At 41.2% G+C, this 17930-nt stretch overlaps 1 protein-coding gene across 1 annotated transcript in view; it reads right to left on the bottom strand.

The window, feature by feature from the left end:
• The window catches only part of ERGIC2 (ERGIC and golgi 2), a 45791-nt gene that overhangs the window by 21604 nt on the left and 6257 nt on the right, over window positions 1–17930 (bottom strand). The window contains exons 2-7 of the mRNA XM_044984952.1: window positions 12654–12702; window positions 12028–12076; window positions 10477–10622; window positions 7565–7673; window positions 5411–5457; window positions 2830–2900 (exon numbers count right to left, since the gene is read on the bottom strand). Coding sequence (XP_044840887.1) covers window positions 2830–2900; window positions 5411–5457; window positions 7565–7673; window positions 10477–10582 — 333 coding nt within the window. The 5' untranslated portion in view covers window positions 10583–10622; window positions 12028–12076; window positions 12654–12702. The remainder of the gene's footprint in view (window positions 1–2829; window positions 2901–5410; window positions 5458–7564; window positions 7674–10476; window positions 10623–12027; window positions 12077–12653; window positions 12703–17930) is intronic.

Genomic DNA, 17930 nt, shown 5'->3' with positions numbered 1-17930 from the left:
ATACTAGATATTCACTTTTACTGCTACTTCTTGTAAGTATTCTGCTGTATGTGCATTTCCTGATGTATCCATTGTTTCTGTAAGGAAGACATTCCCTTCTTCTGTTGTCACACAAGCAAATACAACAAATTGCACACTGCTCAATTTCTCTTTCATACACTTTATTCAGCAATTTGCCTGCGACATGTGCTCTGTTAGGTGGACTGTATTCTGGTCTTAATGACTGAACCATGTTAATGAAGTGTGGGTTCTCAATCATACGGAAAGGAGAGTTTGTTGCATAAACAAACTGAGCTATTTTTTCATCAATTATCTCTTTTTGTAATCTGCTGGTTCTTATCACAAACTTATCTATGGTTGTTTCTGGATAATGGGAGACTTTTTTCTTTTTGCTACAGGTGATATACTGTGGCTATGTGACATACATGACGTGACTGAAACACTATCATTGGTTGATAACTCTGACACTATAGAAAATGATGGTGATCTTGAAGGTGGATAGTCTTCAGAATCCTGTATGTTGAGGATGGATTCTCCTGAACAAAATAAGTCAATGCAGTTATTTAATTATTATTAGCATAGTGCTCATTTAATATTACTCATTGCATTCACTGACACTCAGTACTACTTTAAAGGTGAAATTGTAAAAGGAAGATCTGCCTATTTCAGCTTTTTTTTTTTTAAATCACAACTGCATCTAAAATGATAGTACCATAGAGTAACAACTATATTTTTTGCTCAAACATGAGAAATCAAGAATAGTCCAGAAGGAAGACAGCCACTCCTTAAGAAAGAAGTATGAAATAAAAAAAGTTTACCAACCTGAAAATCCTGCATGTTCAGACATGTTCCTTTCATCATCTTCAATGCAGCTTCCTCCTGAGAAGGAACACTTCTCATGATGTTGTTTAATTCAGGCAACCAGGCCTTGCATTTCTTTGTTGCACTGTTTGCATTTTGCACGCATGCCTATCTTACCCACAAGTAGAGGAACTTCATTAAAATATTCCCAAACTGGGTCTCTTTTACGGCCTACTGCCATTACAGGTTTTCCCTTCTAGTGAGAGGATGGTATGGGAGATCTTACATCAATGAAGGCTACACTCAGAAAGACCTCAAGACCTCTGAAATATGCTGCTCAAACAGTTTAACTCCTGTTTCTAGTGCCTGTCCCTCCCTTCTCACATTTATCTCCAGACTTCTTCTCCTGGTCCAACAATCTTCTATTCACTGAACTTTTTGAAACTTTGCACTTTTAGACAGAGGTAAGGGACTGACTCTGTGTACACAAATTTGCAGAGAGACAATAGGGTTGAGGTCCGTTATTTCTCACCTCTATATATTATTTATTTATGTAAAAACATTTTTGCTGTTAGCAAGCATGTTATCTCTAGAGACACAAATCCACAGTCTGAGAACTGCTAAACTAAGAGCGTGGCTACACTTGGGCAATAAAGGAGCCCCGGGCTCACTACTTGTCCACACTGGCAAGGCATGTAGAGTGCTCTGACTCCACGGCTACAGCCTATCACACTCCCTGTCACACTCCAGTTGAGAGTGTAAACGCTCGGCAGCGTTTTCCCTGCTGCGGTCTCCAAAGGCTGGTTTAATTCCCAGCGCTCTACAACTGCAAGTGTAGCCATGCCCTAAGCATCTCTGATGGTATCTTCTAGACTGAGCACTGAGTCCCATTGGGTAGATAGAAAGATTAACCTAAATAATCTATACAGAAGCCCCTGGAACTCCATAAGATTGGGTCCCTAATCCATGAACTATTGGAACTCATTTACAAAACCTTCCTTAAACGTTACATGAATATGTTGTCTCATATTATAGAGTTAGAATTTATAATCCCTATTCCATGATGAGATATCTTTGAGCTATAATGTATCTTAACTAAAACTATCTTTAGATTGAATTTTTTTGATAAAATGCTTTTTGAGGTAAAAGCTTATTTTAAAAAAAAATCATTGATTTTTATCCACTCTGGTAAGAAGATACCACAATAATGACCATCCATTAAGGAACTTGTAATTTCACTTCAGGTAGCACTGGAAGCTGGTTCTCCAATAGCTGGACAAGAACAACAACAAAACCCACACACATGCACAGGTGCACACACAATGGTACTTGAAAAAGAAATAACAGTCCATGAGGTAGTCTGTTGTACCACTTCAGAGAAAAATGTAAAAAGCCCAAAATGAAAAAGCAAACTCAAGGAACTAACATTAAAAGAATAACCTAAACTGGGGGAGAAGACAACAGAAAACATTTTCAGATTCTACTTTCTCTTTACAGAAATACAAAGCAAAAATCAAGCAAAGCTGCCACTGAGAGCTCCTCATGTATCTAATTGACAGGAAAATGAATATAGAGTCAATTGTTAGCTGTTATAATTCAGCAATAGAAACACTCTTGCTATCTAATGGTGATGTAATTTAATAGCTATAGAATATTCCAATCTATTCATGAATGCGGACCCAAGAACAGGGAATCTGCTGTAGTTTTCTTAGTTATAGACTTAAATTTGCACACTATCAATGAGCGAGCACGCAGAAAACATAGTTCCATGCTCACAATGAAGGTGCATTTCTGGACAGCATTTCTTTCTAGTGTGAGCATCTTAAGCTCACACAGCCAATCCTGAAACCAGTTTTGCATGACAAACCTTTGTGACCATGTGGAGCATAACTGACTTCAGTGTGACTCTGTATGGATCCAACTTCAGGACTGGATAGTATTTTTGGAGGTACAGTTTAGCCAAAATGAAAAAGCACATCACAGCTAATAAAGAGCACCATCTTTATAAAGAAAATGGAATAAACTTACTGGTTCATAAACTAAACCATCTGCAGAGGTAACCATCGTTTCTGCTAAATCCAAAACATCAGCCCCCACATCTGTTTCAAAAAACAAAACAAAATGGAAAATATTAAAAGAAAAGATAGATATGAATAAAAACAAAAAATATCCAGCAGAAATCAAGCTTGACAACATCTCTTCAAACCTATCAGTAAAACAGCAGATACTAATTAAGGTGAGAAAATCTATTCTTTATTTAGGGAATGCAAGCCTATACCAGTAAAGGAAAAGAGCTGGCAAGAAACTCATGACTGAAAAAACTTTTAAATCCTCTGAACAACAAACCAAACACCTAACAATACCAAAACATCATAGAGACAGGGCAGAGAGAGAGAAGGGGACAGACAGTTTTTAGAAGCATCATTTCTCACTGATGTATCACTTTCAGAGAAGCTCATTTACTGCTCTTCTTAAACAGTAAGTACTGAACAAAATATTATATTAACTCTAATTATTGTAGCTCTGTATACACACATTTACATACACACAAATTGGTCAGTGCAAACTTAAATATCTCCTATTTACATAAATGCAGTTATCAAATCTAAATGACACTAGTCCAGAGAGAGACTAAGCTATTTGATTTTTTTTAAAGAAGGAAAACACATGGGAAGATAGATTGGTATAATACAGGGGTCGGCAACCTACAGCACGCGTGGCAAAGGTGGCACTCAAGCCTATTTTTGATGGCATGCGGGGCGGGCTGAGCCACTCAGCCCGCCGCTCTGGGGTTCCTGCTACTGGCCCCTTGCCAGCCGAGGTCCCGCTGCCAGTCCCACTCAGCACCCGCTGCTGGCCTGGGGGAAGGAACCCCAGGCTGGCAGCGGGCTGTGACCCCAGCTGGCAGGAGCCAGCAGCTGAAACCCCAGAGCAGTGGCGGGCTGAGCTGCTCAGCCCACCACCGCTCTGGGGTTTCCACCGCTGGCTCCTGCCAGCTGGGGTCACAGCCCACTGCCGCTCTGGGGTTCCCGCTTCTGGTCCCACTCAGCACCCAGGCCTGGGTGAAGGAACCCCAGCGGGCTGAGACTCTGGCTGGCAGGAGCCGGCGGCTGAAACCCCAGAGCAGGGGCGAGCAGAGACGCTCAGCCCACCCCCGAAACCCCAGAGCTGGGCGGGTTGACCCGCTCAGCCCACTGCTGCTCTGGGGTTCCGGCTGCTGGCCCCTTGCCAGCGGGGTCCCCACCGCAGCCCCACTCACCTTGCTTCCGGTTGGAGTTCCAGCGCAGGCCCCCTGCCAGAAAGGGTCCAGGCTTCCGGCCCTGCTCAGCCCTACCCGCCACCAGCTCCACTCACCTCAGCTGCTGATCTGGGGTTCCAACCAGTTAACAACTGATCACTCAGAAGCCAGTGTACAACTTAAAGTATCTAAATAGGTGCCACCAGACATTGGAAAACTCAGCAAGGAAAAGCAAGGGCACGGATCACACTAAACTAATAAGATCTGCATTTTAATTTAATTTTAAATAAAGCTTCTGAAACATTTTGAAAACCTTGTTTCCTTTACATATACTAGTAGTTTGGTTATATATTATAGACTTATAGAGAGACCTTCTAAAAAACGTTAATATGTATTACCGGCACGCGAAGCCTTAAATTTGAGTGTATACATGAAGACTCGGCACACCACTGCTGAAAGGTTGCTGACCCCCGGTAGAATACTAACTCAAAAAAGCATACTGATCATATTTAACTCTTATTTAGCACCTTGAATCTCCAAAGAGCATGACAAACAGTAGTTGTGGTAACAGTCTGATGAGATAACTAAGTATTGTACCCTTTTATCATATGGCAGGAGTGAGGCAGAGAGGTTTAAGAAGTTGCCCAAGACCAAACAGAGAGTCTGTATCAGAGCCAGGTTTAGATTTCAGAGAGTTCCTAGCTGCTACTCTTGTGGTAGATTAACAAATTTAAAATAACCCATAAGAGTAGGGAATGGGGTACTTGTAAATCAAACAATTATGAGACAAACTTCAGCATCACACAATCTAAAAAAAATATAGCTGAGTTAAAGACCCATGAAAAGAGGGATTCAACACAGAATGTAGACAAAACCTTAACACCAACAATCTGACTAGGAAAAACAGTTTTCCCTGTCAATCAAGGATAACCAAAAAACACAGTGTAGACAAATGTAGTTTAATTACACACTGCTTGTTAAAAAATAGCTGCAAACCTGCGTTTAACAATTATGAAGGCGCTGACTGAACTTGGCCAACCTCAGTATGGAACTGACCCTCTCTCCTGTCTTAGTTTTGTTGTAAATGCCACCAAACAGCAGAGCAAGTTTATGATCTGCCTGACTTACTACTTTGATAAATTGCTCCTCTATCTTTCAGTTAACTATGCCCAATCCTGTGACTCAGGAATAAGCTAAATATTATTGCTCCAAAAAATCTGGAACAATCATACTCTCTTCCTGGACAGCCAAAACCAACATCCAAGATGTCTGAACAAATTAACATAACCATGTTATTTTTAATCTGAAAGCAATACCAATTTTTTTTCAAAACCACAACCACCAATACTATCATGCTGATGGAATACTTACATTGACACTTCATGGCAACAGTAATATCTATATTCATCCTTAATTTACTGGAAGACAAAAAAGAAAAATTTGCAATATTTATCAAATTTAGTACAGATGCCAAGACAAAATAACTATGTGAGAATATGTACAGAAATGCACTCCAAAAGCAAAATGAATACCAGTACACCTAAATATTAAGATTTGGGGAAGCTTAGGCAGAGAGGTTTAGTGAGTAGTTTAGAAAGTCACCCAGTGTCTATTCATCATTTAAGCCTTTAATATAAGACAAGTGGCAAGGGGAGAACTAGTTTCACAGCAAAATTAAATATTGCAATTAACTTTAAAAACTAAATGAAATATGACTGGTTCAGGAGTTTAGCTACCTCTTATAAAAGCCCAGTGGTTGCAGAAAAGCAGAGTCTCCATTGTCAGCAATATTTTGAGTATATTTTCATGAAACTGTAGTAGCACACAGCTCCCAGTGAATTTAGTGGAATGGGAGGCACATGGGGGAGGTCACAAAGCTAAAACCCTATGCAAGGATTTGAACATCTACTTCTTGTTTTATCATCTCCAGGCACAGGCACCAACTCTGTGGGTGCTCGAGCCCCGGAGCAGCCATGGAAAAAAAATAGTGGGTGTTCAGCATCCACTGGCAGCCCTGCCAATCAACTCCTCCGTGCGCCATGGATCAGCTGTTCAGTGGCATGCAGGAGGTGCGGGTGGGGGCGGAGGAGGAGTAGGGGCAGGTGGAGGCAGAAGGAGGGGTGGGAAGAGGCAGGTGGGAGCAGGAAAAGATGAGATGGGGGTCAAGCACCCCTTGGAAACAGAGGAAGTTGGCGACTATGTCTGCAGGAGCAGATTTTTATTTCATTTCAGTGAGAATCCTCCATGATCACAATTCAACAGCTGCTCTGTCTGACCCAAATTGGGATCTAGCTGCCAGAAAATGCTATTGCCTTTGATACAGACTTCTGTTTTTGTAACTAGGACTTTTCAAGCACCAAAGTACAGCCACTTTTAAAAGCAAGACTTTTCAAGCAGCAAACAAAAAGTCTCTTGAATCAGGACTATTCCTTCTACCTATCTGAGATACTTTTATGACCTCTATCTCCGTAATATCTGAGCACCTCACAATATTTAATGTGTTTATCCTCAGAACATCCTTGTGAGGTGACTCCATGCTATTAATCCCATTTTACTGATGGAAAACAGAGGCACAGGCAGGCTCAGTGACTTTGCAAAGAAACCTCCTCACCAATATATACTTAAGATGCAGGTTGCACTGTTTAAAAAAGGAAGGTTTGCCACACTCACCCAGCATAGCTTTTCAGCCAAACTTAAGAGACACTTTGACGAAGGAGCCAAAGGCTATGTAACTGTGTGCAATAGGAGGATGTCAGTCTGTTAAAATGGATTTTTCTTTGAGGGGCAAAACCTGAGTTTTGCATGCATCTCATTTAAATCTATTATAGAAAGTTTTTTTCTGAGTAAAATAGGTCTTTGAACTTTTGACATAACACAATCACCACTTCAAGCCAATTTTCAAAAATGTACGTTGCATCTGTGAATTGCGTTACAGGCTTTAAATACACAAAGCCTAATCTTCAAAGGCGATGACCACCTTCAGCTCCCATTGACTTCAAGTGGAGTTGTGAGCACATAGCACCTCAGAAAAATCAGGCAAGCACATGGAACTGACAGCAAAAGTAACTCCAGCCAACCTCAGTTTTCATGACATGTAGTAAGATGACAGGCAACCTTCAGATAGCCCGGTCGCCGACAACTAACTGCTTTAAAATTAATCTTCAGTACTCTGAACTGCACTCAGAAGCAAAACAGCAGCATACTGATAAAAATGCTGAAAGAGTGCCAGAACAGCACCTCGGGTTTAAGGGTTAGATTTGGTGGAGATTACATCCAAAATGTTGCTGGATTGTAAGCAAGTCTCTTCCCTCTTCATGCAAGGCAGTTGTGTTTCTTTTTCTTACTGAACCTGGCCCCAGCATATTAAACAACAAAACAAAAAGTAAATCATCTGTTTCCATTTTAATTTCAAACTATAATTGCTTATGAGTAGCAAGAACATTTTAAATCCATTCTTTTTCAGAACAGCTGATGAAATGCAGACAACTTAAATTTAAAAGAAATTCTAAGGAATAAAAAAGTTACCTAGTAAAATCCTTGTCTACTTCATATTCATATTTCATCCAGGTATCTCGATACACCATAAACTCCATTATGGTTAATAAAGCCATAGCTGTAAATGCTATTAAAGAAACTGAGAAATCAAAAAGAAAAAGGATCAGCTAGTGAGGAAATGTTATTTATTGATGATGTTTACAAGAAAGAGACAATACAAAGAATTTAATACTTAAGGAAGGCATTTTTGTGCAGATAAATGAATTTATTGAGTTGAGATCTTATGGCTTATTTGTGATAAATATAGTTAAGTGCAAAAATTCTCTTAGAAACACATCATCAACTGAACAATTTTCGCATTTACATAGGAAGAACAAAGATACTGAAAGTCCCAATCCAAAAATATCTTTTGGATATGATGAGCTGTGTCCTCAGAGAACATTTCATAGAGTCCATAAAAATTTTCTCCCTCTACTTCAAGGATGCCACATGATGATAACTTTCCATGAATAAGGGGCGCTGGATGGACTTAAGTCCATCATTGCTGATCCTTTCTCAAATACAAAGATAACCACAGAGCAAGATGAGCTTCCCAGCTACTTATTTATAGAAGTGCCCCATCATCATGGTATCCAGGTGCTCCACCCTCTGCTCAAAGGCTTAGCATACTGTGTGTACAATACATCCATCACCATTCACAGGCCCTGAAAATCAAATCCAGCTCTATCACAATGACAGCACAGAGTACTAAACACAGGACCTGTTGGGATTTTCAGTATTCACATAGAAGATTTCCTTTAGTTAAAATAGCCTAAATAAAAAGTAAAGCCTGATGTTTGCAGCATTACCCTGTAACAGATATGATCATTTCCTGTATATCCTTGGGAGACCTTATTAAATTAAGTTTAAGTAGCTTCAGGTCCATTGTTTTAAATGTATGATTGTGTTCTATTCTATGCACAACTCCTCCAGGAACAACAAGTAGTGGGTGGTGATTAAGGTAAATTAGCAAGATTGCAACCCCCACAGTGAGACACCAGCTCCTGGGAAGCTCAGATATACCAGTTAAAACTGGATTCTCCACAGACCAACAGACAAAGAAGAGACTTTTGGATAAATAGCCTGAGTTCAAAGTGACTCTGGACCTCCTTTCTGGGCCAGCAAATGGACAGGACCTTCTGCCCCAGGCAGGGCCCCAATCCTTGTGGAAAGGCTGACACCTACCAGAGCCTGAGGTCAGAGTTGGGTGATCTCTAATAAGCTTTTTAGAATGTGTGTAGGCTCTTTAATATTTATAATGTATTTTCTCTGTAATGCTTTCCCCTTAAGAATAAATGAGCTTGCTTTAAAAGAGCTGGGTGGTAACATACAACGGCTGGCTTTACACTGTTCATATAGCCTCTGGAGAGAAAACAAAGTGCACATGCTGGCCTGTTTAGGCAGTCTGGCTTGCTGGGAATACCACAGAATAGGAGGGAACTATGCAGCCTGGAAAAACTTCAGTCTGCAGGGAGACAGATGCAGCTGTCTGCTAAAGAGACGTGTCAGTTGAAGAGCTGGGAGCCTAGAGTGGATGCCCTTGAGGGACTAAGGGGGGGTGGGGGGGAATATAGGGGCAGTTGCCCTGAACTGTGACAGACCCCATTTACCTTTCTCTAACTTAAAATGGTTAAGACTGGGCCAAGAAATGCCTAAGGGGCACAAAATGCCTTGGTACCAATCAGGTTTATAGAACCTGGGCTTTCATATCACAGATTTATGCTTCTAGCCTCTGCCAAGAAAAACAAGTAAGGGAAATAAGAGGCACCACTCATTCAATAAGGAGAGGTATCCTGTGTAAGTCACTTGTGCATAATTATCCAGTACAAGGCTGCCAGCTTCTTCTTTCTGTAACAATTACAGATGCACAAAAGTCAGCCCACTTTATCTGTGTTTGAGTGAGCAAAAGAACACATTAGAAAGCACCAAAAACTGGATTAAATGGTCAATTTCTAATCCAAGATCAGCATTGCACATCTCCAAAGTTATGCCTATCTCCTCATCGTGACTGTGAAATTGTGCATAAAGTCATGCTATTGTGCATGCACACAGAAATACAGTAAAGATGTCTGAGGTTCATCTGGAGGCACGTGCTGTGCATCGCCAGTTAGAATCATGACTTTGGCCTGGTCTGACACCTATAGATAGAACTGGTGTTTCTTGCAGCTTTAGCATTTGAGGGGAGCCCAGGTGAATACTGAGGCTGTAGTCTGCACAAATACCTTCAGTGGAGGGGGTATTACAGAATTATTGAGTGCTTCCCTCACCCTGCTAACATCACCTCAGTCTTCCAAAGAGGATAGTTAGGAAGATGATTCTTTTTGCATCTGATGTTAAAGTGATATAGAGTTGGATATCAGTTGTGTATCGCTGGTATTTCAGTCCATGCTGTTTCGCAATCTCACCTCATGGCTTCGTATAGATGTTGAACAGAATAGAGAAAAGGACCAATCCTTGTGGGACTCCACAAGTGAGGGCTTTGGAAGGAGGGACACAATAGATGGTCTTATTTTAGTGTAGCTACAGTATATATCAATTGTATTCCATTTAGAAAGTATGCACAGTATGTTTGTGGGAGGAAGATCAATTCATAACGCCCACTAAAGCTCATTTTGTTAATGTATATCATAGGTGCACATATACCCCTTACATCGGCTTGATTCTTAACTACTAGACAGAATTTCCCGTGTGACAGGTTCATGCATTTTGTCCAACAACAGGAGAAACAAACTGAGCCATCATCTGAAAGGGATTAGCTACGGCACAGTATATATCTTTCAAATCCACATTTGTAAACTGATGCTCATGTCTTCCCCCAATTGAAACATTTACTGCTAAAATGCGCTAGAGACACTCACCACATTAATCAGGCCCGGCATCACCAGGGTCTCAGTAAGGCTTACCTGTTCCACCACTTGTTGAAGTCTCTACATAGCTCTCAGGAACCTTTGGAAAGGCATCCAACTCTTTCACCAAATTCAGGGTCTTCTTCCGATTCAGTCGCCTCATCTTCAGCACATTCCCCCACTTCCTCCTTCATATATTCACTCTATATTGAGAATAAATTATTAAAATTAAGAGACACCAACAATCCAGCTTCAGCCCTAAAACTGACCGATTAGAGGAATAAATTCCATGGTCTGTGTTATGCAGAGGGTCAGCTTAGATCAAACTATGGCCTGAGGCACACATCCGGCCTGTGGGACCGTCCTGCCTGGCCCTTAAGCTCCTAGCCAGGGAGGCTAACCTCCAGCCCCTCCCCTGCTGTCCCCCCTCCCCCACAGCCTCAGCTCGCCGTGCCACCAGTGCTCTGGGCAGCAGGGCTGCGAGCTCCTGCTGGGCAGCACTGCTGCGAGAGCTGCTGGCCTGCCCCAGTGCTCTAGACTGCATGGCTGGCTCCAGCTGGGCAGCATGGCTGCCAGTCCTCGTGCTCTGAGCGGCATGTTAAGGGGGCGGGGAGTGAGGGGGGTTGGATAGGTGTGGGAGTCCCGGGGGGCCTGTTAGGGTGGGTGTGGATAGGGGTCAGGCAGTCAGGGAACGGGGCAGTTGGATAGGGGGTGGGATCCCTGGGGGGCGGTTAGGGGTGGGGGGTCCCGGGAGGGGCAGTCAGGGGACAAGGAGTGGGGAGGTTGGATGGGTCGGAGGTTCTGAGGGGGGCAGTTAGGGGGCAGGAAGTGGGAGGGGGCGGGGGCCAGGCTGTTTGGGGAGGCACAGCTTTCCCTACCTGGCTCTCCATACAATTTCAGAACCCCGATGTGGCCCTCAGGCCAAAGAGTTTAACCATCCCTGGTCTAGATGATCTTAACAATCAGTGAATAATTTACCCTTAGAGATCTTTTGATGAAAGATGCAGTGTAAACACCTTCAACATTCATTATAATATATTCTTTCCATTTTACACAACTAAATGATCATCATTGACAGATAATGCAGTTAATTAAGATTAAACCCAGTTCTAAATTAAATGTACTAAAGACAAACTTCTGACAGTGAATCGAAGTCAGTGCCTTAACTAATGGAGAATGTCTAACATGCTGTGTAGGACTCAGAGGGATTCCACACTGTTCATAGCCTCCCATGTTCAGCTAAGGCAGATTTGTACTGTATCCTGTCAATAACTTGATCACTACTAGTGAAAAAGCAGTATAATTCATAGTGTAAAATTCATTCAAAGATCAATGTGCAACTAAAAATTATTCATTGACAAAATTTTCTTGAAGGAAGTCAAAAACAAGCTTTTTTTTTTTTTTTTTTTTTAAACTGTATATTCTGGATACTCATACCGGCACATCTTTTCGTGCTCACAGAAGTAAAGCCGTTGGTTTTTACTGCCTGTGACATGTGCCTGAAAATTACACACCAAATTCTAACACAGGTCACAATGAATCAACTTCCAAATATGCCTACACTTTTGAATTAACTCTCACAAACCCGCAGCACACAAGTTGTCTTACCTTGTCCTGATGACTGTCTTGCTGTTCTTAGGAAAGGTGAAGTGAGGTACTAAAAAAGAAAGAACAGAATCCAAAATAACCTGTTAACCTATACATGTCCAAACTCCTGAGACTGCCCCAAAAGTCTCATGCAAATTATGTGCATATGCCCATTGGGACAATAAAGATGCTGTCCTGGACTCTGTCCCTAGTTCTGAGTTTTCCTGAAATACCTATAGCACACTTTATGCAGGTTGAGAGTGGAGGTAGAGTTGCTGAAACAGGTCAGTGGAGACTGGAGAGATGCGGGAGCAGGTCAGTGGAGCGAGAGGGTTTGCAGGCCAGAGAGATGAGGATGCCAACAAGTAAGTGGGAAGAGGAGAGGGGAAGGAGGAGAGGCTGAAGCAGGTCAGGAGAGTGAAGATGGGTGGAAGATTGTTAGTGAAAGTCAGGTGTAAAGGGGAACGAAGTAGGGTGGGAGTGGTGCTGGAAGGGGACAGTGGATGAAGCAGGTTGGGGGCAGGGAGGGGAGTGCTGGAGAAGAACATATTACATATCAGAGAATCTAACACACAATATTTTAAACACCACAGATGTTTATAGTTTGCATCAATATCCAAAAAAGACCAGCAGACAGGTTGTCTTACCTTGACCCTTTGTCTCTCTTGATGTTCTTAGGTATTGTGAAGTGAGGCTCTGAAACAAAAAGAAGGAATCCCAAACAAGTCATTATCTGTGTAGCTATTTAGTTTATCAGCAATGCATCCATGCCCATAAACAACTTGAAGTTACAAAGTTACACGTGCATGAAAATCTTTAGCGGTACAGAGGTACAGGGCCAGTGTAACAGCAGAGAGGCACAGGGCTGGTGTAACAGTAGAATCTGCCCAGCATCCAAACATGCCCTTTTTCCTTCTGCACATGCTCACCCTCCTACCATTGCCTTAATGGTCATATGCACATGCCTGTTAGACAAGCAAAGCCCCAATGAAGCTTCTGCCCTTACTGTGCCTTTTGCCCGAGTTACAATGCGGATCCACTTTCTGCAATGCCCAGAAATTTGCTAATCCAGTTTGGAGACAGGGGTGGGAGTGGAGCAAGTAGAGATAGAGAGAAGAGGCTAGAGTGGGCAGTGCTGGTGTGTGTGTAAGCCAGGGGAAAGAAACCATTCAATTTTAGCTAATTACAACTTAATACAAGTTGTGACTACCTCCTTTACTATAAACGACACATTTTTCTAGTGAGTGCAAATAAAGGTAGGAAGATACTGTGAATTAATTCCTTGCTAACTGGTCATTATTACAACTATAGAAGAATAAAAAGTAGGGCTGTCAAGCGATTAAAAAATTAATTGCACAATTAATTGCGCACTTAATAGAATACCATTATTTAAATATTTTTGATGTTTTCTACATTTTCAAATATATTGATTTCAGTTACAACACAGAATGTGAAGTGTACAGTGCTCACTTTATATTTTTGATGACAAATATTTTCACAGTAAAAGACAAAAGAAATAGTATTTGTCAATTCACCTAATACAAGTACTTTAGTGAAATCTCTTTATCATGAACGTTGAACTTACAAATGTAGAATTACATACCAAAAAAAACTGCATTCAAAAATAAAGTAAAACTTCATAGCCTACAAGTCCACTCAGTCCTACTTCAGCCTATTGCTCAGACAAACAAGTTTGATTACAATTTGCAGGACATAATGTTGCCCGCTTCTTGTTTACAATGTCACCTGAAAGTGAGAAAAGGCGTTCGCATGGCAATGTTGTAGTTGGAGTCACAAGATATTTATGTGCAAGATGCGCTAAAGATTCATATGTCCCTTCATGCTTCAACCACTACTCCAGAGGACATGCATCCAAGCTGCTGACGGATTTTGCTTGAAAACAATCCAAATCAGAGTGGACCTATGTATGTTCATTTTCATTATCGGAGTAAAATGCCACCAGCAGAAGGTTGATTTTCATTTTTTTGGTGGTTCAGGTTCTGTATAGAGCATAGAATATCAGGGATGGAAGGGACCTCAGGAGGTCATCTAGTCCAACCCCCTGCTCAAAGCAGTGCCAATCCCCAGACAGATTTTTGCCCCAGATCCCTAAATGGCCCCCTCAAGGATTGAATTCACAACCCTGGGTTTAGCAGGCCAATGCTCAAACCACTGAGCTATCCTTCCCCCCAGAGGGATAGCTGTAGGTTCTGCATTGGAGAGTGCCTCTTTTAAGACTTCTAGAAAGCATGCTCCACACTCCGTTCCAATCAGATTTTGGAAGGCACTTCAGATTCTTAAACTTAGGTTGAGTGCTGTAGCTATTTTTAGAAATCTCACATTAGTACATTCTTTGCATTTTGTCACATCTGCTATGAAAGCATTCTTAAAATGAACATGTGCTGAGTCATCATCTAAGACTTCTATAACATGAAATATATGGCAGAATGCATGTAAAACAGGAGACATACAATTCTCCACAAAGGCGTTCAGTCACAAATTTAATCAACACACTGTTTTTTAAACAAGCATCATCAGCATGGAAGCATGTCCTCTGAAATGGTGGCCGAAGCATGAAGGGGCATCCAAACGTTTAGCATATCTGGCACGTAAATACCTTGCAATGCCGGCTACAAAAGTGCCATGTGAACACCTGTTCTCATTTTCAGGTGACATTGTAAACAAGAAGCGGGCAGCATTATCTCCTGTAAATGTAAATAAACTTGTTTGTCTTAACGATTGGCTGACCAAGAAGTAGGACTGAGTGGACTTGTAGGCGCTAACGTTTTACATTGTTTTGGTTTTGAGTGCAGTTATGTAACAAACAAACAAAAAAAATACTACATTTGTAAATTACACTTCCACAATAAAAAGAGATTGCACTACAGTACTTGTGTGAGGTGATTTGAAAAATACTATTTCTTTTGTCTTTCATTTTTACAGTGCAAATATTTGTAATCAAAAATGTTAAGTGAGCACTGTGTTGTAATAGAAATCAATATATTTGAAAATGTAGAAAAACATCCACAAATATTTAATAAATTTCAATTGGTATTCTATTGTTTAACGGTGCGATTAACTGCAATTAATTGTTTTAGTTAATCGCGTGAGTTAACTGCGATTAATCGAGAGTCCTAATAAAAACTATTAACGATATATATGAAAAGATGCACTGTTCGTTTTCCTAACTGTACTATTTGGAGAATACTTTATAGGTTCTAATAAAAATTACTGGGCAAATCCTTCCCCAGGGATACAAGCACTGAGAACACTGAACACAGTGGAATTACTGTGATTTCTCTGTGCTAGCACTACAGATATTTCTACAGTTTTACAGTACCTCAACACAAACAAAGATTGCTGCACAGAGAGCCCCACACAAGAAAGAGAGGATATGATACTTCCAATAGGGAAAGAGGGGTGGCAGGAGGAAACTGACAGAAGAATTTAAGCTAGTGGTTCTCAACCTATTTACCATTCTGGACTGCATATGCTACTCTCTGTGTTATTTGGGCCACATCCACACAATATACATACTGTATGGCCATGAGGATGTCACATGGGTCACAGCTGTGTGCTGATTGGGCTGTGGATTGAGAACCACTGATTTAAGCAGTCTTTATATATCATAAAAGAGCATAAAGGACATTAATCCTTTTTTAAAGGATTTACAGTTTATCTTTAAGGCCTCGGTTCTGCAAAGGTCTATGCACATGCATAACTGCAATTCATATGGGACTACTCCTGTGTGTGTGCGCAAGTCTTTGCAAGACCAGGGCCGAGGGCTGCTGGTACAGTAATTTCAAAGGGTGGGATGCATTAATCAAAAGGAAAATGTGGGCTGAATATCAGGAGAAATTTTCTAAGGGTAAGAACTGATACAATGAGCAATAGCCTTCAAAGGAAAAGGATGGAAGCCAAATGCATTTAAAACTAGACTGAACAAAGGTAAATTTTTCCAGTTGGTCATTTTAATCTTGGGATTATTCCCTTCCCACTTTCAGGGCTTCAGTCTCTCCCCTGCCTTGTATTTTGTGTAGTCATTTGCATCTGTGATGCTATCAAATCAGAATGGTTTTTCCTTCTCTTTTATACCAGTATTACTCCACTGATTACTCCACAGTGTGAGTAGAGAATCCAGCCCATAATGTAAATGGCTATACAAGCCCCTGAAGAATCAGGCCCTTCAACACTGCAGAAGTCACCCATACTGATTTCAGTTTTGAAAGAAAAAAAATTGGTCAATAGATTTCAAAGGGTGTAGACATTTTGGGAGAAGTGTACAGTACCTGGCACAAAGTGCCTACCTGTGGGACACAGACACTGACAGCCGGCTCCTAAGCAACCAGAGGAGATAGCGAACAGGAGCAGCAAACAGGAGAGTTTTGACAAGGAGTTTAGAGAGGGAGCATGAAAGCTAGATAGAATGTTTATTAGACTATAAATAAGTAATAAATGCCTCAAAAAAAAAATACAAAAACCTGCAAGAGTAAAAATAATGCAGGAAGAAGTGCAGCAGCAGAGTGGACTGAATGCAGCATGTATGATCACCTGAGTTGTGGGCAGGTGGCATGTGTGTACATTTGGTGCAAACAGCTCCGTTGCCCTCTGAGATAAGTATGGGTTTGAGACAAGCATGGCTGAACTGGAGGAACTAAGGGAGACAGAGAGGGACACAGACAAGACCTTCTGGGCCACATTAGAGTAGTCTCACTCCCAGTCTGACAGCCACTGTGCTACTGAAGAGGATGGAAGTCTTCGGGAAGGAGCACATCAAGCTAGAGCACGGGGAAATGATCCCACAGTTGGGACCATCCCAATTTTAGGTGGCTAGGTAGGAGATTAAAGTCCAGGACCTCCCTAGTGGCATTCTTTGAAATGGTTCCAGTGCCATGCACAGCACCAGTTAGACAGGCAGAACTGAAGGATCTCATGTGATCATCTTCAGAGGAAGGACTTAGGTTTATTAGGAACTGGAGAACCTTTTGGGAACAGAGGAGCCTAGACAGGAAGGATGTACTAGCCAGATTTTATTTTTACATGCTAGTAAAGGTCATAGTGGCATTTTAAAACTAAGGGTTTGGGGGAAAGCCAACAGATGCAGAGAAGCACACAGTTCGGGCAAACATATTCCTTAAGGGAGGATTTACTAAAGGGTATACTCTATATCAGGGGTCGGCAACCTTTCAGAAGTGGTGTGCCGAGTCTTCATTTATTCACTCTAATTTAAGGTTTCACGTGCCAATAATATATTTTAACATTTTTAGAAGGTCTCTTTCTATAAGTCTATAATATATAACTAACCTATTGTTGTATGTAAAGTAAATAAGGTTTTTTAAATGTTTAAGAAGCTTCATTTAAAATTAAAATGCAGAGCCCCCCGGACCAGTGGCCAGGACCCGGGCAGTGTGAGTGCCACTGAAAAATCAGCTCACGTGCCACCTTCGGCACGCATGCCATAGATTGCCTACCCCTGTTCTATATCTTAGTAAAGAGGAGAGGATAAAAGTTGATAGAGTACAAGTAGGAGCTGAAGAGACAGACAAATTAAAAAAAAAAAGTCCCATTCAATTACATCACATGAAGGCAGACAACTAAATAGTGACACATTTTATAAGTGCTTGTATACAAATGCCTGAAATCTAAGATGGGTGAACTTGAGTGCCTGGTATTAAATGAGTACACTGATATAACGGGCATCACAGAAACTTGGTGGAACAAGGACAATCAATGGAACACAGTAATACCAGGGTACAAAACATATAGGAATGACAGAGTAGGTCATGTTGGTGGGGGAGCGGCATTATATGGAAAAAAAAGAAAGCATACAGTCAAAAACAGTAAAAGTCTTAAATGAACCAAACAGTATCATAGCATTGCTATGGATGGAAACTCCATGCCTAAATAATAAGAGTATAGCAATA

Source organism: Mauremys mutica, chromosome 1 (genome assembly GCF_020497125.1).
Source record: "Mauremys mutica isolate MM-2020 ecotype Southern chromosome 1, ASM2049712v1, whole genome shotgun sequence".
Lineage (NCBI taxonomy): Eukaryota > Metazoa > Chordata > Testudines > Geoemydidae > Mauremys > Mauremys mutica.
Note: the sequence above shows the minus strand (reverse complement) of the source record. Positions and strands in the feature narration are given on the sequence as shown.